This window comes from Globicephala melas, chromosome 6 (assembly GCF_963455315.2).
Source record: "Globicephala melas chromosome 6, mGloMel1.2, whole genome shotgun sequence".
Lineage (NCBI taxonomy): Eukaryota > Metazoa > Chordata > Mammalia > Artiodactyla > Delphinidae > Globicephala > Globicephala melas.
The window spans coordinates 22,831,554-22,859,331 of NC_083319.1; the positions used below are offsets into that span (position 1 = coordinate 22,831,554).

General features: G+C 39.5%; 1 protein-coding gene and 1 pseudogene across 6 annotated transcripts in view; both read left to right on the forward strand.

Moving 5' to 3' along the window:
• The window catches only part of LPAR1 (lysophosphatidic acid receptor 1), a 169,582-nt gene that overhangs the window by 84,130 nt on the left and 57,674 nt on the right, over window positions 1-27,778 (forward strand). For 5 of the 6 annotated variants that reach the window (XM_060300630.2, XM_060300632.1, XM_030859033.2 and 2 more), the window contains exon 3: window positions 19,106-19,853. In XM_060300630.2, the coding sequence (XP_060156613.1) occupies window positions 19,106-19,853 (748 nt within the window). Of the gene's footprint in view, window positions 1-13,012; window positions 13,095-19,105; window positions 19,854-27,778 lie in introns of all 6 variants that reach the window. The other variant, XM_060300635.2, reaches the window with a different exon arrangement.
• On the forward strand, window positions 3,315-3,647 carry LOC115854595 (ADP-ribosylation factor-like protein 2-binding protein pseudogene; annotated as a pseudogene).

Below are 27,778 nucleotides of genomic sequence, written 5' to 3' on the forward strand. Positions count from 1 at the left end.
GTCTTCATCTTCATCAACAGATTTGTTCCCCTAGTTCTTACCCAGTTCTCTGATATAACTAACAAGTAGGTCTCTACTTGGTGTCTGCTGGAAGACAGGTGTTTTTGAACATCATTACTGATAGGTTTTTAGAGGTTTTATTTCTGACATTAGAGAGTGGATACATTTGGATTAAAGCAGTTGAATTCCTTGTTCAGTGGGTTGTGTTTTTTGAGATTGAAAGACTTCTGTTTTGTTTTTTGGTTCTTTTTTGGAACTTTGTATTATGCAGTTTTCAAACATTCACAGAAATCAAAAGAATAATATAATGAATCCCAATATAGCCATCACTGAGATTCAACAGTTATTAACATTTGGCCAGACTTGCTTCACCTTCTCCCATTTTGGGGGGATGAAATATTTTAAAGCAAATCCTTGGCATCCTGTTATTTTATCTCAGTCCTCATACATCAATATGCATCTCTAAGAAAGAATTCGCTTATATAACCACAGTCCCATTCTTACACATAGCAAATGATAAACAACATTTTAATGTCATTTTCTACTCGTCCATATTCAGAATTTCCCAACTGCTTTTCTCAAAAGTGTTTTTGCAGTTGGTATATAAAGTGTTATCTTTTAAAAACACTGATTAGATCAGTTTACTCTTCTGCCTGAAACTATTCAATGACTTTTTAAGGTTTAAAAATGGAATTGTTGCATTTGTTAAATTATCAGTCCCTAAAGTAAGGGATCATGGCTATCTTGGTAGTAACTTTCTTTTGGACTAAAGTGTGAGCAATTACTTGTAGTATGACGTATGTTTCCAGTGCCACATAATGAAGACATAGTGTGGTCTGGCTTCACCTACCCAGAGAAAAGAGAATGCGTGGGCTTAGATCCAGGTGAATTTTGGTTCAAATATAGGTTTAAATCCCTTTCAATATAGATCTCTCTTCAGCTAATTTTTTTTTTTAATCTCTAGAATTCAAATAGTATACACTGTGCTCACAGATTTAAATGGCAAAATGTCTGCTAGGTGCTTTGTACGGTATTAGCCTCTTAATTGATCCCTGACATATGTTAGTTCCTTCCTTTTTCCCCATAATTATTCCCCATAGTTTTTTGCAGGGAGTGAGTGGGTACCTCTACATATGGTCTGTGTGTATGACGCGCTTATGTGTAGTATGCCAGAAGATCCATCAGAGGAAAGCCAAGTTGGATAAACACTAAGGAAAACTCCAGTGTATTGCCAGGAATAAATGCGTGTGGAGATAAACACTGAGATTTCTGACTTACTCCACCTTGAGCCATGTTTCTATTAGAAGTTAAATTTGTTCTCATATTGCAATTTGAATTCATCTCTGCCCCCTTTTGTGTTTATAAACACAGATAAAGTTTGAGAGGATATCTTATTTCAGAATCCAAGGGCACATTTGGAGTTTTCTATTCATAAGACAAAATTTTACTGGGATACCTAGGGCAAACCACAAATGAGACCTTTCATGTTTGTTTCTTTTTCTTTCTAATTGGTTTAGTCTTTAATGATTAATGGAGCCAATTCTTTATCCTTCAGAGTGATGTGGCTTCTTCCCTCTTACTGCCCATGATGGGGCTCTTGGCCTATTTTCCTTTTTACACTCCTACCTTCTCCAGTTGTTTTGCTTTGAACTTTAGTTGCAGCTATTCCATGAATAAAAGCTAAGGTGGGAAAATGCCCTGCTGTTTTCACCAGCTGAGGAGATGGTAATCAGAGGGTGCAGGGGAGTTTTGTCTTCTGAGAACTGTACCTTGCTGTAATAAGACTGTCATTTAAAAATTCCACCTTGGATGATACTACCAAGTGATACTGAGTGATGATACTACCATTTGGTAATCCACATAGCATCCCTTAAAGAACTGCCTGTAAGCTAGACTTATTCCATTTCGTAAATGATTATCCTGGGCAGGCTCAGGCTGGGAGAGAAGCGATAGTGGGTTGTTATCTGCTCCTTAGCATCCGATAAAATGTTTCTGAAAGGGATGAATTCCTGAAAGGCAAGGTTAGGTATTAAGCAACTTTCAAAGATTCAGACAACCTTTGGTAGCAAGAGCACCTGTCCTGTAGGAAGAGGGATAGGGTATGGTTGTTGGTGAACAAGATAGCTGCCCCATTTAAAAGTATTTGCACTGAGATGAACTTCCACCAGCCAGCATAGGGAGGTTTGAAGCCTTAGTTCAAGCCTGGGAGAAAAAGTCATTCATCTGGATTCAGGTTTGGGCCCCAACTCCAAGGGCTTTGCATATTCTAGAACTCTGTTTAGCATTAACTTAACTGTGGTTGATCAAGTTACTGAAGTCACCTGGCAAAAACAAAGGGCCCAGGAAGAAGCCCAGCCCTATGGCCTGTGCTCTGGGCTTACCTCTGACATGCTGGTTTGTATATGGATACCCAGTGGGAACTCAGGACTCAGAGGTTATGGTCAGGCATAGATGTGACAAGTCAAATGGAGACACTCAGCTGCTGGTCAGCTCACTGTCTCATTCAAGACCAGCTTGGAAAAGCAGAGCAACACAGCCTGCAGCTGGGAATTCAACTCTATATCAGCGGAGAAAAAAGGTAGAAAGAACAAGGTGGCGAATGACAGGGAATCTGAGAGGTTGTAGTCCTGTTGTGCCACGATGTTTAACTCAAATGATGTATCCGGAATATACATTTATTCTTATGAGCACTTTTCTGCATGATTTTTTTCTCAAACATATTAAAAAATTGCATTAAGTATTTAAAATATTAAAAACTGCCTCTTTTCAGTTGCACATCTTATTGCTTTCCTCTAAGCTAGTCACAGAAAAAGCATCGAGAAGCTGTTTGTAAGAATAAGAGAATACAGTAAGTATGGGTAGTAAAATACAACAAGAACTTAAAGAATAGGTATACAACCCTATTTTTTAAAAATTGAGAGGCGGGGCGCGGTAACGGACGCCTGGACCCCGTGGCGGCAGCGGCGAGTTTAGTGAGGACTGGCGGGGCTTAGAGGCCTGGTCGGCCCGTGGCCGCAGCCGCGGAGCCTGAGGCCGGGGCGTCGTGCGCAGGCGCTACCCGGCTGGGCCGCGAGCCGCCCGCGGCCTCGGCGGCGAGGCCTTCCTGATGCCGGTTGGGGCTCTGCGGAGCAGAGCGGAGGATGCGCCCGGGCCGCGGGCGTGGTAGAAGGCCGGCGGCCCGCTACCCCGTGGGCGGTGGATGCGGCGGCGGCGGCGGCAATGGACGCCCTAGAGGAAGAGAGCTTCCCGCTGCCCGTCTCTTCACCTCTGATGCACAATTTGATGCTGTGGTTGGATATTAAGAGGACATTATCATGGATGGTGAGTTCCAGCTATTACAGAGGAATTGCATGGACAAGTACTACCAGGAGTTTGAAGACGCAGAAGAGAGTAAGCTCACCTACACACCTACTTTTTACGAATATATTTCTTTGGTAGAAAAGTATATAGAAGAACAGCTGTTGGAGCGGATTCCTGGATTTAACATGGGGGCTTTCACTACAACTTTACAGCACCATAAAGATGAAGTGGCCGGTGACATTTTCGACGTGCTTCTCACGTTTACAGATTTTCTAGCTTTTAAAGAAAGCTTTCTGGACTACCGAGCAGAAAGAGAAGGCTGGGGACTGGACTTAAGCAGCAGTTGAATGGTGACTTCATTGTGCAAATCATCTTCTATGCCAACTTCCCAGAAGAGTCTGCGGCGCTAGGTCCCACCTGCAGGTAATGGGATCTTTCTAGACATCACCAGGCCAATAGACTGGGAGAGGCTTTGGCTAATGATGTCAGAGGAATATGTCTTGGAAAGACTGACTCTGTTCTACAACTCTTCACTAATGCTAAGTATTGATGAGTCAGAAGAAAATTACCTGACTTCCTGGACACGTTCTTGTCTTCGGTAACCCTAGTACTCCTCCCTGAGTAGACACCTCTCGCAGGAGCTTCTGAGTCTGGCTCCTGCATCAAGCCCAAGACCAGCATTCCACCTGGGGGAATTCCACCAGCATGCATGTTGGTGTGCCCATGTTGGAAGAACCCTATCATCAACTCTCTTGGCCCAGCAGGCCTTGCATGTCCCACCAGGCTTTTTGTGCACTCACAGCTTTTTATATGGGTCAGAGTTTCAGTCCTGCAGCCTCAGTGGGGTTTTTGACTGGGAGTATTTATCTAGGGGTTAACTCTAGCTAGCTGCCCATCTCAAGATTTCTGAAAATCCTATCACAGCTAGTCTTGGCTGTAGGAATCAACTTAGATTCCCTTTACCTAAAAGGTGCATGTGAAAATCAGTTCCTAGTCTTACATGTACAGTCCTTGTATCACTGTCTTCTGCTGGTCCTGATGTAGTCCCGTTGTTTCTATAACTCTCGTTTACGTGTTTTTTAAAAAATATTTTTATAGATGAATACTCAGGCTGACCTAGTGGATATAATCTTGGAACTTCCATGATTACCCACTTCAAGATCAAAATATTATATGCTGTGTGCTTTTTAGCTGTTAGTGCTATGAAAGCAAACATGCTTGCTACGTTGGTGTTCCTATTTTACTGGGTACCAATGAATGTATGCTGGAAGTAGTCTGAAAGGTTTCCTTTCTTAGAGCGTGTTAGTGTTTGTGCAGGTTTGCTTAAAACCCTTTCTGTGTAAAACAGCTCCTTAGGTTTTCTGTTGGGCTAGGGGCTCTGCACTTACTTCTTACTGTCAAAATAATCCTACCAAGATAGTGTTCCACTGGTCTAGCTCAGTAGGAGGTAGCAAACAGCTTTACTGGTCATCTGTCTGCTTGGGTTTAGTACACTGGTTTGGTACAATGTTTGATAGAACATGACTGACAAGAAAACACGGATGTCACATCTCTAGAAAGAAAAACTGTAGTAGTTCAATTCCCAATGTGTACCTTAGTTGTTATTTTGTTTTTATTTTTATTTTTCAAGTAAAAATAAGAATCTCTGCTGACTTTTCACTTGGCTGTTTTGGTTTTAAAGGATGAGCTATATAGGCTGTGTGTTTTTCTGTACCGATGTGGCACTTATTAAATACTTTTTACCATGAGTAAAAATAAAATAAATAACAAAAAATTGAACACCTACAACTAATACAATGATCTATGTCAGTTATATCTCAATTTAAAAAACTGTTCAATGAGAAAACTACCCCAAAATCCTGTATACAAATGCCTTAAAAGTATCAAGTATTTAAGAATAACTCTAATAATAAATTTGGTATAAGGACTCTGAGATTATTTATAAAACCTTATTAATAGACATTAAAGAAGACTTAGAGAGATACCATGTCAATGCATTGTGAGATTCATTGATTTCACGTCAGTTCTCTTTAAATGTGTCTGGAGATCGAATGCAGTCACAGTAAAAATTCCAAAAAATTGTCTTGAAACCTCACGAGCTGATTCTAACATTCATATCAAAATACAAAAGGTCAAAACTAGCCAATATCATCTTGAAGAAGATGACCGAGGTGGGGAAAAAGTGATCTTCCAGATATCAGAATTTATTATAACATTATAATAAATAAGTCAGTGTGGTATTTGTATAGGGATAGATAAACCATTGGAAGAAATAGAGCCTAGACACCAATCCACACGTATTATTGTAAAACAAATGGATTTGAAACAAGATAATAAAGAAAGATACTCTGTTCTTAGCCTATGGAAATAAAAAGGGCCACGAGAAAATAATTTTCTTCATCGGATGAATTATTTAATTATCTTGTTTTGATCTGTGAGTTCAAGAAGGCTGCATTTTAGAGGTGGTGTTTGATTTATGAAGGTTTAAACCCTCTGGGTTACTTGATTTAAAAGTTTCAGGAGAAATGGATATTACAGAAACTGAATAATAACTCAGTCCTTAAAACGTGGTGTGTTTCTCTCTATTTTACAGATGAGGAAACTAACTTCTAAGAGGAGAGTGTTAAATAATTTATTCAAGTCATATTAGTAAACAAAACAACTGGAATTTGAACCCAGATCTCACCAATTCTGGGGTCTAAACTCTAAGCTACTAGAAATCTGTAATGTTATCTCCCAGACCCTTTGCTGTCTCCCAGGAAATAGGAATGTTAAGTGAAGCATGATCATGTATTTCAGTTTAAGGTGTTTGTTTGTTATTTTAAAAATATGTCGGGATATATGTATATGTATAGCTGATTCACTTTGTTATACAGCAGAAACTAACACAGCATTGTAAAGCAATTATACTCCAATAAAGATGTTAAAAAAGAAAATATGTCAAGCATACAGAAGAGTGTAGAGAGTGTTATAATACAATAGGATGTCTATTACCCAGCTTTTAAAATGTTAACATTTTGATGTAATTGCTTCAAAATCTTTTGGGTGAAGATGGTCAAAAGGTACAGACCTCCAGTTGTAAAATAAAGAAGTCCTGGGGATGGAATGTACAGCATGGTGACTATAGTTAATAATACTTACATTGCATTATTGAAAGTTGCTGAGAGTAGATCTTAAAAGTTCTCATCACAAGAAAACCTTTGTAACCATGTATGTGGTGATGCTTCTTAACGAGGCTTATTATGGTGATCATCTCACAATATATACAAATATCGAATCATTCTGTTGTACACCTGAAACTAGTGCTATATGTCAATTATACCTCAATAAGAAAGGTATATTTTGGTTATTTTATCCATTCTCCAGTTGACAGATATTTACATTGCTTCTAATATTTTGATATTATAAAAGAGTGGCAATGAAAATTCTTGTATATGTCTCCTGATGCACATGTGTGAGTTCTTCTGGCGTTAGAATCTCTCAATCACGTGTATGAACATGTCCAATTTAAGTGGTTTTTGCCAAACTGTTTTGCAAAGCAGTTGCACTGAAATTTTATTCCCACCATAACTGTATGACAGTCTTCGCCAACTCTTGATACTTTCAGACTTGTTAAATTTTGCCCACCTGATGGAATGATTAATTGGGTCTGACGGCAGTTTGTATTTAACTTTCTCTGATTCCCCGGAAGGGTAATTATCTTTTCATGGGATGACTGGCCATTTAGTTTTCCTCTTCTATGAATTGCCTGTCCCCATCTTTGCCTATTTTGCTATTGGATTGTTTGGCTTTTCTATTTTGATTTGTAAACTAAGCCTTTTTAATGTGCATTGCCAGACTTTTTACTATTCTTCAGCTTTTCTTTTCACTGATTAGGAAGTCTTTTGCTGCACGGAAGTCTTGAATTTTGTCAATGTTTTGGTCTTGTTTAGAAAAATCCCCCATTCACAAATTATAAATATATTCTTTATTTGCTTTTTACATATGTCTTTATATCACCTGAAATTGATTTCTGGGTATGATATGACATAGACAGTCAATTTGTTTTATTTTTTCATATAGATGAACAGTTACACTGTTTTCCCCATTGGTGGGTAAAGCCACGTCTCTTATATCGAGTTACCATAGAAATGTGTGTTTCTGGTTCTTTATTCTATTCCATTGGCTGTTCATGTTTTTCTGTGCCAATATCATGTCTTATTTTATCACTTTAAAATAACATATTCTTTTCCATAGGGCATCTAGTTCTTTGTTTTCCAAGTTATCTTGGATACTCTGGTTCTTCTGTACTTCTGTAGCAGTGTTTAGGGAGCCTGTCAAACTTCGTGAAAAACCCTTTTGGGATTTTCATTTTATTGCATTGAATTTATATATTAATTTTGGGAAAATTGACATCTTAACACCTTTTTCTTCCCATGAAATATTATCTCTTCAATTATTTAGGTTTCGCTGTAAGCTTTTGAATATTTAGACTTATTCCTAGATACGTTAGACCTTTTGTTATTGTAAATGGGTTGTCCTTGAAATAATAATTAAAAATTTTTTTTCTGGTGTTTCTGTAGGAACACAGTTGATTCATGTGGCTTGATAGTTAATCCAGCAAATTTACTAAACTCTGTTAGTACAGTTTGTTTATATATTATCTTGCATTTTATATGTAACTGATTAATCATTTGTGAAAAAGAGTAAGTTTTTCTTTTCCAATTCTTTCCTTTGTTTTTTTTCCTTATTGTTTTGGCTATAATCACCAATACATGCTAAAAGCAACTGGTGATTGAATCACCTTTGTTTTGTTTCTGCCTTAAAAGGGAATATTTCCATCAAATATGACAGTTGCCATACATAAATCTTTTACCAAGTTAAGGAAGTTTCCTTCTAACCCTAGATTGCCAAATTATCATGAAAGGCTATTTAAATTTACCAAACACGTATTTCCATTTCTAGTGAGATGATCATTGGCCTTTCTTCTTTCCTTGAATTTGCTCGTGTGGTGAATTCTATTACCAGATTTTTAAATGTTAAATATTCTTTGCATTCTGGAATAAACTCTATTTAGTCACACCTCTCTCTCTTTCCCTATATCTAGATCTACAGATACAGAAACTATATTTTATTTAGGAACTCTTCATTTATGTTCTTAAATAATACTGGCCAGTAATTTATTTCACTCTTAATCTCCTTTTTGTTCTTGTACCATGGATGTGCTGGCTTCATACAAATATAACCAAATAAACTGAGAATGGAAAATCAAAACGGTAATATGAGGTAATTTTAGGTAGGTTTCAAAACAAATGGAAGTAAAATGCTGAACCACAGTAACATGGGAGCCAGAGGTGTTGGAGTGAAAGCTCATCGAGGGAAGAGGATTACCTTTAGACTTCAAGTCAAGTATGCATGTTAAAATATTAAAGATAAGCATGAAAGAGTAGAAATGGAAATGTAACTGGAACCAGTTGAAGTGGAGAAGGGAGAATGCAAAACCTCAATCGGTTCAGTCTTCTCTTTAGTCTAATATTCTTGGGTCCTGTCCTACTGTGTACTGTTCTGCTGATTCTCATACATGGTATCCTTCCTGTGTGTTTGTAGTCTTTGGGATGATGAACTCATCATCAGTGGGGCTGATTCGAGAGAATCCTGTGTGGCTGTATTGAGATCTGGCCCTCTGGAGAGGTTTGATGCTTGCTAGTACCAGCACGTGGATGGGAGGGGGGGCGAATCACAGGCTAAGGACTGTGGTTTGTGTTAATTTCTCCTCCTGTGGGTTCTCAGATTTGGCAAAGGTCTAACTTCATTCTCAGACTTGGCAGAAGGTCTAACTTCAAATCCCATCTTGATTGGGAAGGGAGGGGTTTTGATTTCTGAAGGGAGTCTTTTAATTTATTTATTTCCCAACCTGGAGCCTAAGCTAAGACAAACTTCCTTGTTCTCCCCAGTGCACCTGGGTAGATTATTTTTTCTGTTCCACTCTTTTACTGATAGGGAGATCTTCAAGACTCCTAGCTTAACTACTGGGTCTCAGTTCTAAGTCACTTCCTCAGTCAAGGCCAAGGGCTCATTTTCTTTTTCCCAGTTATATTTAATGCCCTGTCTGCATGATCCTGACAGTGTGCTGCCAGGGCAGCCTATCACCTCAGTTTGCTGTTCCCTTTTAGCTCAACAGTGTATCTAAAACACTATATTTTTTCTCCAGCATGTCTTAGTGTTTTTAGGCTTGTTTGTTTGTTTTCCATTTCTTCCTCTTGGGCCCAGACTCAAAATTCTCTCTGGAAATTCAACTAATATGATGTCACTCACTCAGCCTGTTACAAGGGGCCATAACAGATACAAAGTATTTTTATTGATTTACACTTGTTTTCCATAGTTTTCTTTTTTACATGTGTGTACATCATATTCACGTACATTGTTACTGTATAAGAAGTAGCATTTTATGTACTTTTTCAGATAAAGTTTAAAAAAATCTAGTAGTTGCGCGTTCTTCAGCTACTGTGAGGCTAACTTTCTATCTTTAGAACATTTTTAGTTTGCATCAGCGTTGTTTTGTGTCCTATTTTCTGATTATAGTGGTAGATCATTCCTTTTTTTCTTTTTATTGTTTCTAATTTGAGACTCTAAAAAGTGTGAGAACTATTTTTGTTAATAGAGACTTAATTGCATTTAATTAAATTCTGTGCCGTCTCTTTTCAGTCTTTTTTTGGTGGGGGTGGGAAGAGGGAGGAAATGTGTGGAAGGTCTGATTATTTTAGATTTAAAAACTAGAATTGAAGAGCCCTTAGAGATATCTTATTTTACAAATGAGAAATTGACACTCAGAGCAGTTATGAGACTTACTGAAGCTGGTGAGCATCAGAATCAGGAAGAAGTCCTCACCCACTCCATTGTTGTACTTTAACAGAAGTGGGAAACCAAATAGGCTTGATTTAGATCTTATTACTGGTCCTTTATTCAGTATAAATTAAAATCTCCCTTTAGGATGTCAGTAGAGTACATATTTACATTCTTATCTAAATGCTTACTAAATCATAAAGGTTTAGTTACCAGTTCGTGAGCTTGTGCTAAGTGCTCCCTTCTCCGCTTGGCTAATGAAGATGTAGTTGTCTTTCAGGAGATTAAATACCACACTGGATGGACCGTGAGTGACCCCACACCAGGCGCCCAGGTGTTTCATATTGGTACCCCTGGAAGGCATAGCGTAGTGTAGTGCCATGCCCCATACCTGGCATTCCAGAAATGTTTGTGAATGTGCCAGTGAAGAAATGAAGTGCATAGCGAAGATGAACACCCTCTGTGTCTCTTTAGAGTTCAGGCTTGGCAGAGTTGTTACGACTTTTGAGATCACACGATGGGTGAGGTAAATTTTTGAGATTTGGAACATCTGTTTCTGTAGAGCAGCGAACGAGGCCTCCTCCCTCCACCCCATCATCCTGAAATGTAATTGGTGGATGTGCAAAGGGCGTGAGTATGGACTTCTCTTTTTAGCTTTGAGGACAGTTTATTTTTGGAATCATTCTATTTTGTTTACATCTTTGTTGCTTGGGCAGGGCGGAATTCTGTAACTTATTACAGAGAAATTTCTAATTATAGTCATCAGGATTTTGGAATAATGAACTTTAAAAAAGTATTTGAGTTTTGTCTGATTATATTCTTGTTTCCCCCTAAATTTATTGCAACAGATACTACTTTTCTAAAGAAGAAAAGAAAATCATTTATAGTCTTACCTATATAAATTTCACAGAAATGTCATTCTATACATCGTTTTTTTACTCTATTTTCTCCAGTAATATGAAAAGTAATCATCTTTTAGTATATTAACTACTCAATTTGGTGGCTTTTGAATCGATTGTATTTAAACTTATTTTTGAAAATTATTGTTACAACTTAAATAGTATGTTTTGATTCATACCTGAGTAATAAGAGGAAATGAACAGATATTTCCATTCTTCTCTCCCCCTATTTTTAAGTTCTTATTGATACAGTGATTTTAGTTCCAGATTATTATTAATTTATTGTCTTTATAATAAGTATACCCTCAAGAGTTATTTTTGACATTTGTTTTATAACCATTTGGAGAGCAGTTACTTAGACTCGATTTTGTTTTGTGTATTTTTGATGCTTACTGCCAGTTTTTTTATTCTATTGTGGTTTTTATTTTTACTTTTTTCATGGCTACTTGCATTCGTATTTTCTTTAGGAAGGAAATGTAGATGATGATCTTTTGGAGCTCCCACATCTCTGGGACTGTTCTTTATTATCCCCTATGAGAACATCAGTATAGCTGGCTGTGGAATTTATGATCTCAAACATTTTCTCCATAGAATGGAGATTTTTTCCAAATTGAAGTATAATCGAAATAATGGAGATTTTGATTGGTTGTGTTCCATCTTTTGGAATTCTACAGCAGAAGCTTAGCAATACCATATTTTCTCTCTTTCTCTCAATATTTGATTTGTTTATTTTTTTATATTTTTAGAATTTCGAATGTTAACCTTGAGATTCCAAAATCTAACCTAGCTATATCTGAATTTTAGTGATTTTTTAAAATTTTTTATTTATTTATTTATTCATTCTTGACTGTGTTGGGTCTTCGTTTCTGTGCGTGGGCTTTCTCTAGTTGTGGCGAGCGGGGGCCACTCTTCATCGCGGTGTGCAGGCCTCTCACTGTCGCGGCCTCTCCTGTTGCGGAGCACAAGCTCCAGACGTGCAGGCTCAGTAGTTGTGGCTCACGGGCCTAGTTGCTCTGCGGCATGTGGGATCTTCCCAGACCAGGGCTCGAACCTGTGTCCCCTGCATTGGCAGGCAGACTCTCAACCACTGCGCCACCAGGGAAGCCCAATTTTAGTGATTTTAATCGACTCTTTTGTAATTTATGTAAACTTAAACCAGTAATCTGAGGTCTTTCTTCTTAAGCAATAACTTTTCTTATGCTTCAAGCTGTGTTACTTAAGCTTTGTCCTAGGCTTACTTGGAAAGCTAGTTATGTTTGGAATGTTTTTCCTATACGTGCCTTCTTTCCTTTTATTCTTATCTCTGACCATCTTCTCTGAGCACTGAGTAAACTTCCTAAGTTTGTTTTCTATTTGCCATTTCAGTTTTCTGGAATTTTTTTTTTTTTTTTTTCCGGTACACGGACCTCTCACTGTTGTGGCCTCTCCCGTTGTGGAGCACAGGCTCCGGACGCACAGGCTCAGCGGCCATGGCTCACGGGCCCAGCCGCTCCATGGCATGTGGGATCTTCCCGGACCGGGGCACAAACCCGTGTCCCCTGCATCGGCAGGCGGACTCTCAACCACTGCGCCACCAGGGCAGCCCAGTTTTCTGGAATTTTTATACATCATTTCATTGCCTGAATTATTGTTTTTAATTGAAAAATAGTTTTTCATCTCTTTGGTGGGCTCAGTGATGAAGTTCTAATGATGTCCGTTGCATATTTAATCCTGGGACCACTGAATAGGCTAATTTACATGGCAAAAGGGGCTTTTCAGGTGTGATGAAGTTCAGGATTTTGTGATGGGGAGATTATCCTAGGTTATCTGGGAAGGTAATCACAAGGGTCCCTAAATGTGGGAGATGGAGGAAGAAGAGTCAGTGTTAGAATGATGTCAGTGTGAGAAAGACTTGGCTGGCCATTGCTGGCTTTGAAGCTGGAATGGGGCCAGGAGACAAAGAAGGTGGGCCATCTCTGCAAGTGGGAAAAGACAGAAAAATTCTCTTCTAGAGCCTCTGGAAAGGAACACAGTCCTGCCAGCACCTTGATTTAGCCCAGTGAGCCCCACTTCGGACTTCTGACCTCCAGAACTGTAAGATAATAAATTTGTCTTTTTAAGCTACTAAATTTGTGGCAATCTGTTACAGTAGCAATGGGAAGCTAATATAATCTCTATGTAGTTTTTTCTGAAAAAAAAAAAAAAAAAATTTTTTTTTTTTGTCTTCGTAATGGCTGGCTCTATTTTCAGTGCTTGTACCCTAACAAAGCATTTTGAGGATCAAATCAGAAATATCCTAGTATTTAATCTTTTCCATTCCCCCTTTTTCTTTTTTAATAAATCTGCTTCAAGGGGAGGTATTTTCTGTTATCCTTTAGGATGGCCATCTCCTCCTCTGAGATCGTTTTCTCCCCATTGTGTTGGCTGATTTTTTCTGTTTGCCGTATCATTATAACCATGACTACCTGAATGTCTTGTAGTCCAAGCACAGTTGAATTGCATTCTCTCAGAGCTCGATGTGGGCTTCTGCCTAAATCCATCAGGTCCTGAAAAAAGAAAGAAGCACTTTCACACTACCCTTGTGACTGCCATTGAAGATGCTGCCAGGGTATCCTTCACTTATTCTCCAGATCTGCTGCTTTTTGCAGATGATAGGAGAAAAGTTTTAATTCTTCTTTCAATTCAGTCCTGTTGTACTAAATCTAGCTGAAATTCCTGAAGTTTTTCTCAGGTATATTCTACCCTTACTATTTTTAATTCCTGGTATATTTTCTACTGCTTTAATATTTAGTTGGCAATTTGATTAACTATAGAGTTCTAACCCACAATATTCTTAGTATAGACTTTTAAATCTGAAATAGACCTTATGTATAATTTAGTCCAATTTCCTCATTTAACAGATGGTAAAACTGAGAGGTTCAAAAAATCATGTAAGTTATGTCATTAAATACGGTATGGTTTTTATGGTATCGCTACTCAATTTTTGAGAGATAAGAGATGGAATAGAACCAGCTCACATGCCATTTGCTGAGTAAACACTGGATACCTTCAGAGAAAATTTTTCAGTTTTATTCATCTGAGCATATTGTGGCTTAAAAAGCCAATTTATACTTTATTTTGTCATTCTTAATTATATGGTTTTTCTATGTGGGAAAAGCAAAGAAGCTGTTCATATCACTGCTTGACTTCGTTGGCAGTTGGTGTTTAGAAGTTGGAATGCTGTGAAATACTACATGCTTCCTGTTTGATTAAGAAATTTCTTTGTCCGGAGAAAGTAAATGGTTACAGGGGCTAAAGGAAAGAACAGAATTTTCATTTATATAATATTTATGATTTTTTAATATCCTTTGCAGAAAGAAAACTTGTGAAGTATAAACGTTTTTTGAATTATCTTTAATTTATTAAAGCAATCAGTATATATTTAGAATCTAATCTAATAGTTGGATGCTATACAACAGTGAACGAGAAAGCTAGAATCTCTGCCGTCATAATGCTTACAGCCTAGTGTGGGGAGGTGTCAATAGATAGTGAAGCAATTATTATACAGTGTGGTTAAGTGTTGTTATAGGAGTAATGCAGGGAACTGTGGTAGGAGGCACCTTGCCCAGACATGGGAAGATCTGGGGAGAATGACTGGAAATAACAATATTTCAACTGGTACATGAAGAATGAGTATAAGGTGAAAATGGGGGGAAGATTGTTCTAGGCCAGTGGTATTCAAAGTGTGGTCCTTAGCCCAGGAGCATCAGCGTCATGTGGGGCCCCACCTCAGATCTGCTAAATCAGACAGATGTGGTCATCAAGCTGTGTTTTACAAACCCTCTGGGTGCTGATGCAGAAAACCTCTGTTCTCAGCGATGCTGAGAACCAGAGGTGAGAGAGAGCACAGTATATTAAATAGAGCTGAAGCAGAGAGTTTAAAGTCATTAATAGCTTGAGTTGAGACTGGAGAGGCCTGATAAGAGGCCAGATAAGGTGGTTGAAGAGTATGGAGTTTTAGCTTAAGTGCACTTGTTAGCCATTGAAGCATTTTTAGTAGAGGAACAGTTTGGGCAACTTTGTCTTTTAGAAAGATCACTAGAGAAGAGATTGGTGCTAGGTAGAAAGAACACCTAGGAAGCCAGTGTAGTAGTAATGCTGGTGGCCATGAGGATGGAATAGTAAACAGGTTGAACAGATACTTAGGAAGGAGAAGTTACAGGGTATGGTTATTGGTTAAATGATGAAGATAAGGGGAAAAGGAATTCCCACGTTTAGCATTCAGGCCACTAGAAAGATAGTGGTTCTCTAGCCTCTGAAATAGTGACCGCGGGAGGAACAAGTTGGGGAAGGTTATAAGTTTGAGCTTGGTTTTGAACACAGAGACAGAAGTAATTATGAGGTTGTCAGAGATAACAGTGGGCAATTTGGTATTTGCTTAGAGCTAAGGAAAGAAATAAGGGTCAAATATGTAGATGTGGGAGTATTTGAGATATATAAGATAATTGAAATCTTGGAAGACATATTAGAAAACTCAATGAAAGTGTGTTGAATGAGAATATAGGGTAGAAACAGTAATGTTACACAGAGGATGGGGAACCTCAGAAATGACTGAGAAGGACCAACCAGGGAGAGAGAGATCAAGAGCCAGGATAGTATGATGTCATGATAGCTAAAGAAAGAGAATTTTCTAAAAAAGAGGCTCCCAGTCATGTATCTGATGCTTTGAGGGGTTAGTAAGGTGAGAACTGAAAAATTTCCATTGGAACAGCCACCAGATTGGTGTGATTTGGGGAAGTTAATGTGAAACTCAAGAATTGACTAGAGTGGATTTGATGGAGGGGAAGGGGGAGAAGCTGTACCATAGGTAATTGAGAAATTTGTGTGTGCCCAGTGAGACACTGGAGAGCAATTGGCTATGAAGGGGAAAAATCATCAGAGCTGGAAGCCAAACAGGAAGTTATATGGGGATTTCTTTCTTTCTTTCTCCCTCCCTCTCTCCCTCTCTCCCTCCCTCCCTCCCTCTCTCCCTCTCTCCCTCTCTCCCTCTCTCTCTCTATCTCTCTCTCTCTCTTTCCCCCCCTCCCTCCCTCCCTCCCTTCTTTCCTTCCTTCCTGTCTTTGGTAGAGATTAAACTTACTTGTATATGGATAGGAAAGATTCAAGAGAGAGGAGAAGGAGTGAGGAGGGACTTGAAGAAAGAAAGCAATTTCTAGAACAAGATTCTGGAAATAGTAAGAATGGATGGGATTCAGAACACTTGGATGGCAAAGGGTACACCTTTTCCATTGTAACAGAAGGGGAAGAAAAAAATGGGTTTTTGAATAGGTAATTTTAAAGGAAAAAGAATTTCAGTCTGATGATTTCTAAGTTTCCTCTTTTGGCAACTGCTGCTGGAGAGAGGGAAGGTGAGACTCGAAAGAGAATAATAAATTTAGAGTATTTACTGTGAAGAAGATACAGAATAATAATTAGGGGGAAAATCAGATTTCTTGTGGCATTAAATTCTCAGTTGAGGCAAGACATCATGTGAATTTATAGCAGAATCAATCTGCCAGATATGTTGATTTTTCTCTAACATTTCTCAGAAGCCTTGGTGTAGGTGTGGAAGTGGGAACCAATTGCATTCATCCAAGACTGGTGTTATTCTAAGAAATTGTTACAGAAGTGCAGTGGAGCAAGTAGATTAAAAGATAAAGGTCTCTACTTCCTTATCTGAAACTATAACATTTAAGAAGATCTGAAAACTGATGATTTTTTCTTAACGCAGTGGCAAAAGTTGCTCTGAATGAATAGATATGAGGCTACTTATAACCTTTATTTATCAAACTTAGTGTATATATTCATATGTTTTACTTTAGAGATTAACGTGTATCATTATGGAGTGCTGTCTCAGATTTCGGTGGGGCTGTTACGTCAAACATAGATTATGTCCTCTATAACTGTTCTTAAAACTGGCAAATTTTTGAATTCTGAAGGACATCTGACCTCAAAGTCTTCAAGAAGAGACTGTGTTCTTGCGTTAGCAAAAAAAAAAAAAAAGAGGTTGAAACGATATCCTATGGAACCTAAGCCAGATAGGGAAAAGGGGGAAGATAGGGAGGTAATCCATTGGGAAAAAGTAGGATGCTCAAGGAAATAGATGGCTTCAAAGAACTGATGTAGGGGATCAATTGAGAAATTTGGAAGAATGGGAAGGGAGTACTTAGAATGTATAAATTTGGAAGAATGGGAAGAGTAATTAGAATGGAAAGAGTATTAGAATGTATCAATCGATTATTTCCAAAGGGAGACAGTTCTGAGTGGTTACAGAGTCCAGGGTGTGACCTTGGAAGTGGGCAGCTGAGTTGTAATGGAATAGAAAGTCATGAAAGATGAGGTCAAGAAACTGAGAGGCTAGAAAATTAGATGAGATACCCAGAGTGATGGCAAGATTTGGAGTGGAATGGAACATCACAAGTTCTCAGATCGCCAATGAGTGGGGCTCTGTGGAAGGTACATTAGATACCAAGATGTGTAAGACAAGGTCTTCACTCTTCCCCTGGACTATCATCTTTTTAAGAAACAAGGTGATACATAATTATACAACATGGTAAGAGTGATTATTATAGAAGCATAACCTAAAAGCTATTTAGTCTAAATGAGGAAAGAGACCCTAGATGTCTGGACAGGTCAGGAGATTAACCATTCAAGAAGAGTTTCACACACTGTTTTGGAACTTTCTGTGTTTGGTAAACATTAAGGCACAACTCACGGATATTCGGTAGAATATTCTATCAAAAATAGTGGTTAAAACTGTCATATTTGCTAGGTAATTTACTAAATGCAGTGCAAGATATGAAGAAAAAGGTTGGATGTGAGCTATCTTCAAGAAATATTCTCTAATTTTAGGAGTCACAGACAAACCTAAGGCTTTAGGAAGGGTGATTTATTCTATTTGATGTGTAATTTTCTAGTTTCTCCGTGTTACTTTTTTTTTTTTTTTTTTTTTTGCGGTACACGGGCCTCTCACTGTGTGGCCTCTCCCGTTGCGGAGCACAAGCTCCGGACGCGCAGGCTCAGCGGCCATGGCTCACGGGCCCAGCCGCTCCGCGGCATGTGGGATCTTCCCGGACTGGGGCACGAACCCGCGTCCCCTGCATCGGCAGGCGGACTCTCAACCACTGCGCCGCCAGGGAAGCCCTCCGTGTTACTTTTTCCTTTCTAATTTTGTTTTAATAGTTTTATTGACACCTGTATCATTCTATTAGAAACTTCCTCAATCCTTTAGAATTCAAGTGAGAGTATAAGTAGTTCATAAGCAAATATATTCTGATTGATGATGTTAAAAATAAGAAAACACATAATGAAACATTATCGCTCAACATTTTAGAAGGTGTACTTTTAGAGCAGTGTCAAAGTATGAACTGTTCTCTGAAGGTTACATTAGTTACATATTTCTTATGTCCTCCAAGAAGAAAAACGTTCTCAAACGTCATAGAGTGTTTGATGAATGCTATTCTGGGGTAAGGAGTTGTGGGGGAAGACAGTGCTGACCACAGGAATGTTGAACAGCAAATGCTGGCTTTGGGCATAGTAGCTTTGATGCATAGTGACCTCTTTGAAATGTTGGGACTGATGTCCTTGTGGGGACTTGCGTTACAAGATATCTGACACAGATTGAACATACTATGTGAGAACAGAAATGCAGCATAATAGGGCAATAATACCCTATCTATAAACCATCTGTGTTTACAGATTCCCTAAATAACGGGCCAAAATAGATTTCACTATGGTAAATATTCCAGTTGCAACGCTCTGCAAAATTCTCATCTGTCTCATGTATTTTAGGCATGATTTCTGGGTCGTGTGGCTTTTCTAGTAGACTTCAATGATGTGCAGCCACCAAGAACAGACCTTGTCATTTATTTAACTCCAACTGTCTTTAATCTCGAGAACAGTAAAACAGAAAGAAACCTTGGGGTTTCAACATAATCATAGAACATTACACAGGATCAGATTTTCAAATTCTTTGCTTTTGCTCTTTTTTGGCCACATTTACCGTAGAAGACTTGCGTTATCTACACATCTTTAAATTTGGGTCCATGGTTTTTCTCTTTTTTAACCTCTCTTCCTTTCTCTTTTAGTTCACAGCCATGAATGAACCACAGTGCTTCTACAATGAGTCCATCGCCTTCTTTTATAACCGGAGTGGAAAGTACCTTGCCACAGAATGGAACACAGTTAGCAAGCTGGTGATGGGACTTGGAATCACCGTCTGTATCTTCATCATGTTGGCCAACCTGCTGGTCATGGTGGCGATCTATGTCAACCGCCGCTTCCATTTTCCTATTTATTACTTAATGGCGAATCTGGCTGCTGCGGACTTCTTTGCTGGGTTGGCCTACTTCTACCTAATGTTCAACACAGGACCCAATACTCGGAGACTGACTGTTAGCACGTGGCTCCTGCGTCAGGGCCTCATTGACACCAGCCTGACAGCCTCTGTGGCCAACCTACTGGCCATTGCAATCGAGAGGCATATTACGGTTTTCCGCATGCAGCTCCACACGCGGATGAGCAACCGGCGGGTGGTGGTGGTGATTGTGGTCATCTGGACCATGGCCATTGTTATGGGGGCCATACCCAGTGTGGGCTGGAACTGCATCTGTGATATTGAAAACTGTTCCAACATGGCACCCCTCTACAGTGACTCTTACTTGGTCTTCTGGGCCATTTTCAACTTGGTGACCTTTGTCGTCATGGTGGTTCTCTACGCTCATATCTTTGGCTACGTTCGCCAGAGGACTATGAGGATGTCTCGGCATAGTTCTGGGCCACGGCGCAATCGGGATACCATGATGAGTCTTCTGAAGACTGTGGTCATCGTGCTCGGTGAGTTGTGTCTTGACTGTAACTTACTTTACGGATTCTTGATGTCTTACTACAAACCAGGGTAGTTTATGATAGTGGTAAGCAACAATGTGAACATCAGCGGGTATATGTGCAGGAATTACAAGGGGACAAGGCACCTTTATAGCAAATGTTTATGATGAAGTCAGCATCCCAGTCTTTCTATAATTACAGAACTGGTTTCAGGGAAATAATGTCTCAGTGATGTGTTATAAATCATGGTGATGTGGAAGATGTCATTGACGAGTTTGGCTATCAAGTATTGAAGGATATCAGCTTTTGAAAGGTTTTATTACAGCCCAAATTGTGGAACTTTTGGCTATAGTCTCTTTATTACAGATTCTCAGAAAGTGTTCTTACTGTCCCATTAATATGCTTTCACACATAGCTATTTTTATGAGTCTGTTTCCAAATAAGGAGTCTTTCACTGTCTGTCATTGTTACTGCACACACGTAGGTAAGTATATCAAGTTTTTGTATAGATTTATTGCGCAAAATGGGTTGGAATTAATACCATCTCTGACAGTCACCTTTATGAAAACTTACTTTTTTTCCATTAATTTTCGGTTTTTAGTGGTGGAAGTTAATTCATATTTCAAGGTGAAAAGCAGAATTTTATTCTTTTATGTAATGTATACTCGAATAACTTTTGCCTTTAAATAACTGTTGTTTTTCCTGGGTGAAAAATTCATGGTTAATGATCACAAGGAATATATTTATTCATTTATGTATTCAGAAAATAGTTAAAGAGAACCTCATACGTTCCAGGCCCTGTGCTAACTCCCGGAAATGTGTCCATGAAGACAGCATACACAGAACATTTCTTTTGGAGCTTAGAGGGCCTATTTTTAAAGTTCACCCAGTGAGAATTTTAAATAATTACCCTATTGAATTACATTTTCTCCATGGGCTATATTTGGGTTAATGTCTGATCACATTTTAAAAGTATCTTTTAAAAAATCTTTAGTAGTTCATCTTTCTCCATTGAAATTCAGTGGAAAGTTCCTCTAATGCTCTTTGTTCCAGTTTGTAAAGCAGGGTTGAATGGATGGAACCTGGGATGGTGTGGCTCCTCTGAAACTCTGGGAGCTACTTCAGTCTTAGCCCCAGGAAAGAGAGCCCTAATTATGCCTCTAAGAATAAAGACCAGGCCTTGGGATTGCCGACACAACTAAAGCCCTGTCTGTAACTAACTGGCACGTGTAGGTAGTATCCCCACTGAGGCCCCCACCACCTCAGATGTGAAATTTTCTTATTCCATCCAACAAAGTTCAGTAGAAGTATAAAAATGATTTCCCTCTGTGTTTAATTATCAACAAAAGCCTTGAACATACCTGTGCCCCAAGTATACATTCTCCGTGATAGGGATGAAGCACATCTTTGTTTACCGTGGATGCTATTTTTTGTATTAAATTAAATAACATGAGAGATTTCACTTCTGTATTGACTCAAGTATTTGTTTGTTTACTGCTGATCTCAACGTTGGTTGAAACTTTTCATACGGGTGCACTTTTTCTAGTATCATCTCAAGTACTGCTTGTAGTTCATAGAACCACCAGCAGAAGATGACTACTGAACTTGGACTATGAACCTGCTAAGTTCTTGTTTGAATTTTGACCTTTGTATAATGCCTAGCATTTTCCGATGTGTAGTATGCTTAACGATTCATATAAAATTAACTTTTGTGCCTCATTGGGTGGCTTTGCAGGTTAAATGAGAATTATTATTATTATTTTTGTGTGTGTGTGTGCGGTATGCGGGCCTCTCACTGCTGTGGCCTCTCCCGTTGCGGAGCACAGGCTCCGGACGCGCAGGCTCAGCGGCCATGGCTCACGGGCCTAGCCGCTCCGCGGCATGTGGGATCTTCCCAGACTGGGGCACGAACCCGTGTCCCCTGCATTGGCAGGCAGACTCTCAACCACTGCGCCACCAGGAAAGCCTGAGAATTATTTTGAGGGTTTATGGGGCCACAGTTTCAGTGCACGTTGACCCTAAATGCCCCTTCTGCCCTACCACACCAACCCCAGACTTGAAAATAACAGAATATAACGCTGGTTTCTGAGGTTAAACTAGTGGGCTCCACAAAGATTGCATACATGTAGCTGCCTCTGGAATAAATGGCATTATCTCTATAGATGTGTGATGGAAGAAGTTTAGAACATGGAGAACTCCCATCAGGGTGATAGGCAAAGAAATTTGGTGAGGCAAGATGTGTATGGGATTGTAGTATAGGAAGGAGAAATTAAATAAATGGACTGTAACCTTGCAGAGAAAAGCAGCAAGAATGGGAGAATGGGCAGGGCTCGGAATAGGTCATTCACCACCCTAAACAGCCAGGTGTTTGTCAAGTTGGTGCCTGTTACCATTTGTACAACATACTCCCCTGCTTGAATTCTATGTAGTTGTGCTTGCATGCGAAAGATGGGTTGGTCTTGTAGGAACAAGTTTATTGACCATCAGGTTTTTTTGTGGTGCACGTTCGGTTTTTTAATGTCTTCTCTGCCAGACTGTCAGCTTTGCGGCAGTGAGCAGGAAGTGTGATGATGTGTTGTCCAGTTTCTCCACATTACCTGTTGTGGGATGTGGCACAAAGTAGGTACTTGTAAAATAACTGTTGAATGAATGAATGTGGTGACAAAACCAGGTTTTTGAGCCTTCAGAACTGAGGACCAGAGAAAGCCATAGTGAATTCACTAAGTTGATGCCACTTGGTTCAGTCGTGTGGCAGAAACCAAACCTAGCTGCACCACTATTACGTTTTGTGCCTTCCAGTCAAATACAACAGCTTGGAAAGTGACCACAAGGGCTGCTCAATAAATAATGTGTATTTTGTTCATTTATTCTGGAGATGATTACAGTTTGATTAAGTGTCAAACCTTCGGTTTCCATTTCACCATGTCAAAATGACCTCTGGGTTTTAGACCTATTCGGTTCAATAAACCAGTGTTTATTGGTTATTTATCCTTCAATAAAAGAATTTGTTAGTCAACAAGTTGAATTTCTAGGACTCAACATAAAATAAAGGGGTCTTTGAGATTTATGATGGCAATACCAGCAGCAGTTTTGAAGCACAAGGTTGTGTATAAGCTGCTCCTGAGTGAGTACTGGATCTTAATAGTTTTATTTGTAAAACACATATAGCATTAACCACGTGCCTAGCACTACTCTGCCTTAGAAATGAGTTTTTGTAAAGAGCATCCCTGTGGAGTCTAGGTTTGTTAGCTTCATTTTTCAGAGGTGAAAACTGAGGCACAGAGAGGTTAAGTAACTTTCCCAAGATCACACAGCTAGTTAAGTACAGGAGCTGGGATATGTTTCAGGCAGTCTGGTTCCAGAGCCCATGTGTTTTTCACCTCCATGCTATCCTGCCTCTCTATAATACAAACAGCTACCAGCACATGCTGGATTGTTTTATAAAGTTTGAACAGCACTGTGCTATTAAATTGAAACATTGTGATCACATTTGTTTCTCTTGATACTGCCTAGCTGCCTGTGCTTCATTTCCTGGGTAGAAGAAAGCTTTCAGGGAGCATTCCTTTCCTCCTTTTGCTTCTGATCATGATCGTTATGACTCTCATCTCATTGGCCCTTTTCCACTCTTTGGTGTTGGAGCACCAGTAACTGACTGCTTCTGATTGAAGGAGTGTTTAGTTCAAGGTGTAGTTAACTTGAGGGTTCATTGTCCTAGTGCGAAGTCATGTAATCCTTCCCCAGGCTTGAATTCTCCCCACTTGACATTTTACCAAGAATTCCTTTTGAGTCTGTTCCACGGTTGAATCAGAGTGGTAGTCAAGTTCTTCCTTATTTGACCACAGTCTATCTTGAGTTGTAAGTCCTTGCCTTTCTTGCGCTGTTCCTTCTGATGACACTTCTGTTGGGGATGATTAGAGAAGAGGGAAACCAGGATTTGGAAAGAGAAAATAATGGTTATGGTGTAGAGGTTTTTTCATCTTAATTGTGGGAGAGAGTGAGGAAAATAAAGCAAAATAAATCCAGGTGGAGCCTATGTCTTTGGGGAAGAAGAGAGAGACACTTTTTCTAGTTGGATCTGTTCTGGCTGGAAATGATCACCACTGAAGCTAAATTACTGCTTTTTACCTACGTACCCTGTGCCAGGGCCAATACTCGGCATTACTCTTCATGCACTGTTTATAACCTTACCCCAAGGAAAGTTGCGTTTCTCCCATTTTATACTGAGGGAACTGAGTTAAGATAGGGTAAGTAACTTGTTCAAGAGTGCTTATTTTGTAAGTAGCAGAACTGGAATCCAGCTGTAAGAATGTTGTGGACCATGACCTTCTATCACAGGACACTGGTCACGTGCCATATAAGAGACTGTTACTGGTATTAATAATAGTAGTTGGGGCCAGATGAGTTTAAGCCCATTGTTTTTTCGTTACTCTGATGAAGGATAATTTGGCGAATATCCTGTAAGCAAATCTTTATGTACTTCTCTGTTCAGTTTAATTCAACAAACATATTGTTGAGTGCTAATTATGTGCTAAAGGATAAAAAGATGAATAAGGTAAATACCATTTATTTAAATTGAGGCAACATTGTTTTATAACATGATATAAGTTTCGAGTGTACAACATTATATTTCTACAGCATCCTCGTCACCAAAAATATAGTTTCCATCCATCACCATACTGTTGATCTCCTTTATCTGTTTCACCCTCCTCCCCACCCCTCCCCTCTGGTAACCATTACTCTGTTCTCTGTATCTACGTGTTTGTTTTTATTTGATTTATTCTTTTTTTTTAATTCCACAGTGAGAGAAATCATATATTTGTCTTTCTCTGGCTTATTTCACATAGCATAATACCCTCAAGGTCCATCCATGTTGTTGCAAATGACAAGATTTCATCTTTTTTATGGCTGAGTAGTATTCCAGTGTGTGTGTGTGTGTGTGTGTGTGTGTACACACATATATACTACAATCTTCTTTATCCATTCATCTGTTGATGGGCACTTAGATTGTTTCCATCTCTTGGCTATTGTAAATAATGCCGTGATGAACATGGGATGCATATATCTTTTCAAATTAGTGTTTTCGTATTCTTTGGATAAATAGCCAGGAGTGGGATAGCTGGATCATATGGTAGTTCTACTCTTAATGTTTGAGGACTCTCCTTACTGTTTTTCATAGTGACTGTACCAATTTCCCACCAACAGTGTAGGAGGGTTGCCTTTTCTCCACATCCTCGCCAACACTTGTTACTTTTTGCCTTTTTTTTTTTTTTTTTTTTTTTTTGCAGTACGCGGGCCTCTCGCTGTTGTGGCCTCTCTCGTTGCGGAGTGCAGGCTCAGCGGCCATGGCTCACGGGCCCAGCCGCTCCGCGGCATGTGGGATCTTCCTGGACCAGGGCACGAACCCGTGTCCCCTGCATCGGCAGGCGGACTCTCAACCACTGCGACACCAGGGAAGCCCTATTTTTTGCCTTTTTGATAACAGTCCCTCTAACAGGCGTGAGGTGATATCTCATTTTGGTTTTGATTTGCATTTCCTAATAATTGGTGATCTGAATATTTTTTCATGTACCTGTTGGCTATCTGTATGTCTTCTTTGGAAAAAATGTATGTTCAGCTCCTCTGCCCATTTTTTAATCAGATTTTTGTTGTTGTTGTTGAGTTGTGTGAGTTTTTTATATGTTTTGGGTATTCACTCCTTACCAGATACATCATTTGTAAGTATCTTCTCCCATTTAGTAGGTTATCTTTTTGTCTTGTTGATGGTTTCCTTTGCTGTGCAGAAGCTTCTTCATTTGATGTAGTCCCATTTGTTTATTTTTGCTTTTTAAACTTCATTCTTTGCTGAGCTTACAGCGTGTTAGAGGAGACTGAGAAGGAGTTGCAAAGCAGTCGGGTCCATGTGCTAGTTGATGTCTGGGTGGAGTGGAGGGAAGGGAGGCCTCACACAGGAGGAAATATTGAGCTGGGTCTTGATGCATGTGGAGGAGCTTGTCCTCCTGTAGGGTGGGGGGAGAGGAGAAGCTAAGCAACAGCTCACCTTTGGGGGACTGAAAGTAGTCAGGTGTGATTACCGTGTGATGGGTATGCTGGATAGAGTTTTGGCTTAGAGCCTTTATAACGTATTAAGGAGTTTGAGTTTCTGCCTTTAGGTGATCAGAGATGCTAAAGGATTCCCTAAGATAAAGAACACCAGTTCCTTATAGGGATAACCCTATAATTTATCATCCAAACTGAGACACTTCTGGTAGTGAAAACAGGCACTAACTGGGACAGTGGGACAACAGGCCTAAACCAAGACTAGTCTGGCCAACCCAGGGTGTACAGTCACTCTCCTTCTAGGCTCTGCTTTCTGTTTGTTTCTATTTTTTCTACATTTTCTTTTGGCTTTGTAAATGTAGAGCTCAACACTGGACTTGTTCCACTGTGTAAACATAGTAAAGAACAACTTCTTCTTCGTTTTTTTTTTTTAAAGCAAGGATCTGTCCAGATTTAGAATTTTAGAGCTGAAAGGTCCTTTAAAAATCACGCTATCCAACTTCCTAATCCTACAAATAAAGGGACCGAAGCTCCCAAGTTAATTGAGAAATTTAGGTCTGAGTTAGCTGGTGGCTCAAACCGAGAACTAGGTTTGTTAACTCCCAGTAAGGTGCTGTTCCTACTGCCTAGGCCTCCAGCTTGTTCATTTCCATCCACACCTTCCATCATTTTCTTCCCTGTGAACATCAACATGTATTTCCGTGGCTACCCAGGTTTAGTTGTAAACATTGTGGCTATAAAGGTACCCGGAACCCACAGAAAGGGTTCCCTTGAATTTGGCCTTATTATAAACAGCTGGTGATCTCTGAAATGAAGCTTTGATAAAAGTCATTGGAAACTGAATTACTGGCACATTATGTAGTTTTTACACATTTTTTTTAAACTAATACTCTTTATTTTTTTTAATTTTATTTTTTTAACTTTTACTATTTATTTGGTTGCGCCGGGTCTTAGCTGTGGCAGGCGGGCTCCGTAGTTGCAGCTCACCAGCTCCTTAGTTGCAGCATGCATGTGGGATCTAGTTCCCTGAACAGGGATCGAACCCGGGCCCCCTGCATTGGGAGTGCGGAGTCTTATCCACTGCGCCACCAGGGAAGTCCCAACACCTTCTTATCATCCTGTTTGCTTTCTTCATAACAACATTGTATTAGTTTCTTATTTATCTTGGTTTTTTATTGTTTCTATTTTACCGTGTGTGTGTGTGTGTGTGTGTGTAGTTTTCCCACTTACATTCATTGAGGCAGGATGCCTCTGGGATCTACTCCTGACTCTTGTCATTAACTGTCTGGGTGATTCTGGGCAAGTCACTTTCTCTGTGCAGCAATTTCTCTGTACTTTCATCTCTAGGATGGAGTTGGCCAATTTGATTTCCAAGGTTATTTGGAGTTCTACTTATAACTCTATAAATAAAACGATAAGGACATAACTACTGTGGGTCAGCCACGTAGAGTTTTCTAGTGGAAAACGTAGAAATAGAATTGGAGTAAAAGCAAGGGCCTATGATTTTTCTCCATATCAGCTTTTGAATAACTAGGTTTAGGTGTACTCTCCCCCGTTAAAGGGAGCGGCACATTGATAGAGGAGAGTCTCAAAGAAACGATTTTAAAAAATATGACTGCAGTAGAGAGCTGTGTGGCAAGAAGGAAGGGTTTCCCAGTTGGTCTTGTTGCTAAGGGAAGGGACTAGACACAAGAGTCTCTTATTCCCTGACCACAGGTGACCAACTGCACATCCTGTTGCTCTGAAGAGGAACCAGAGCTACCCCGAGTCTCCTCAGGTCCCTGCGGCGTCCCTGTTAAGGCCTCTTTGAGGAAGGACCTGTGAGACCATTCATGAGAGCCTCTGTTGTTGGATGAGCCACGGGGCTGGCTGGCACTGCGGGTGTGGTCAGGAGAGAG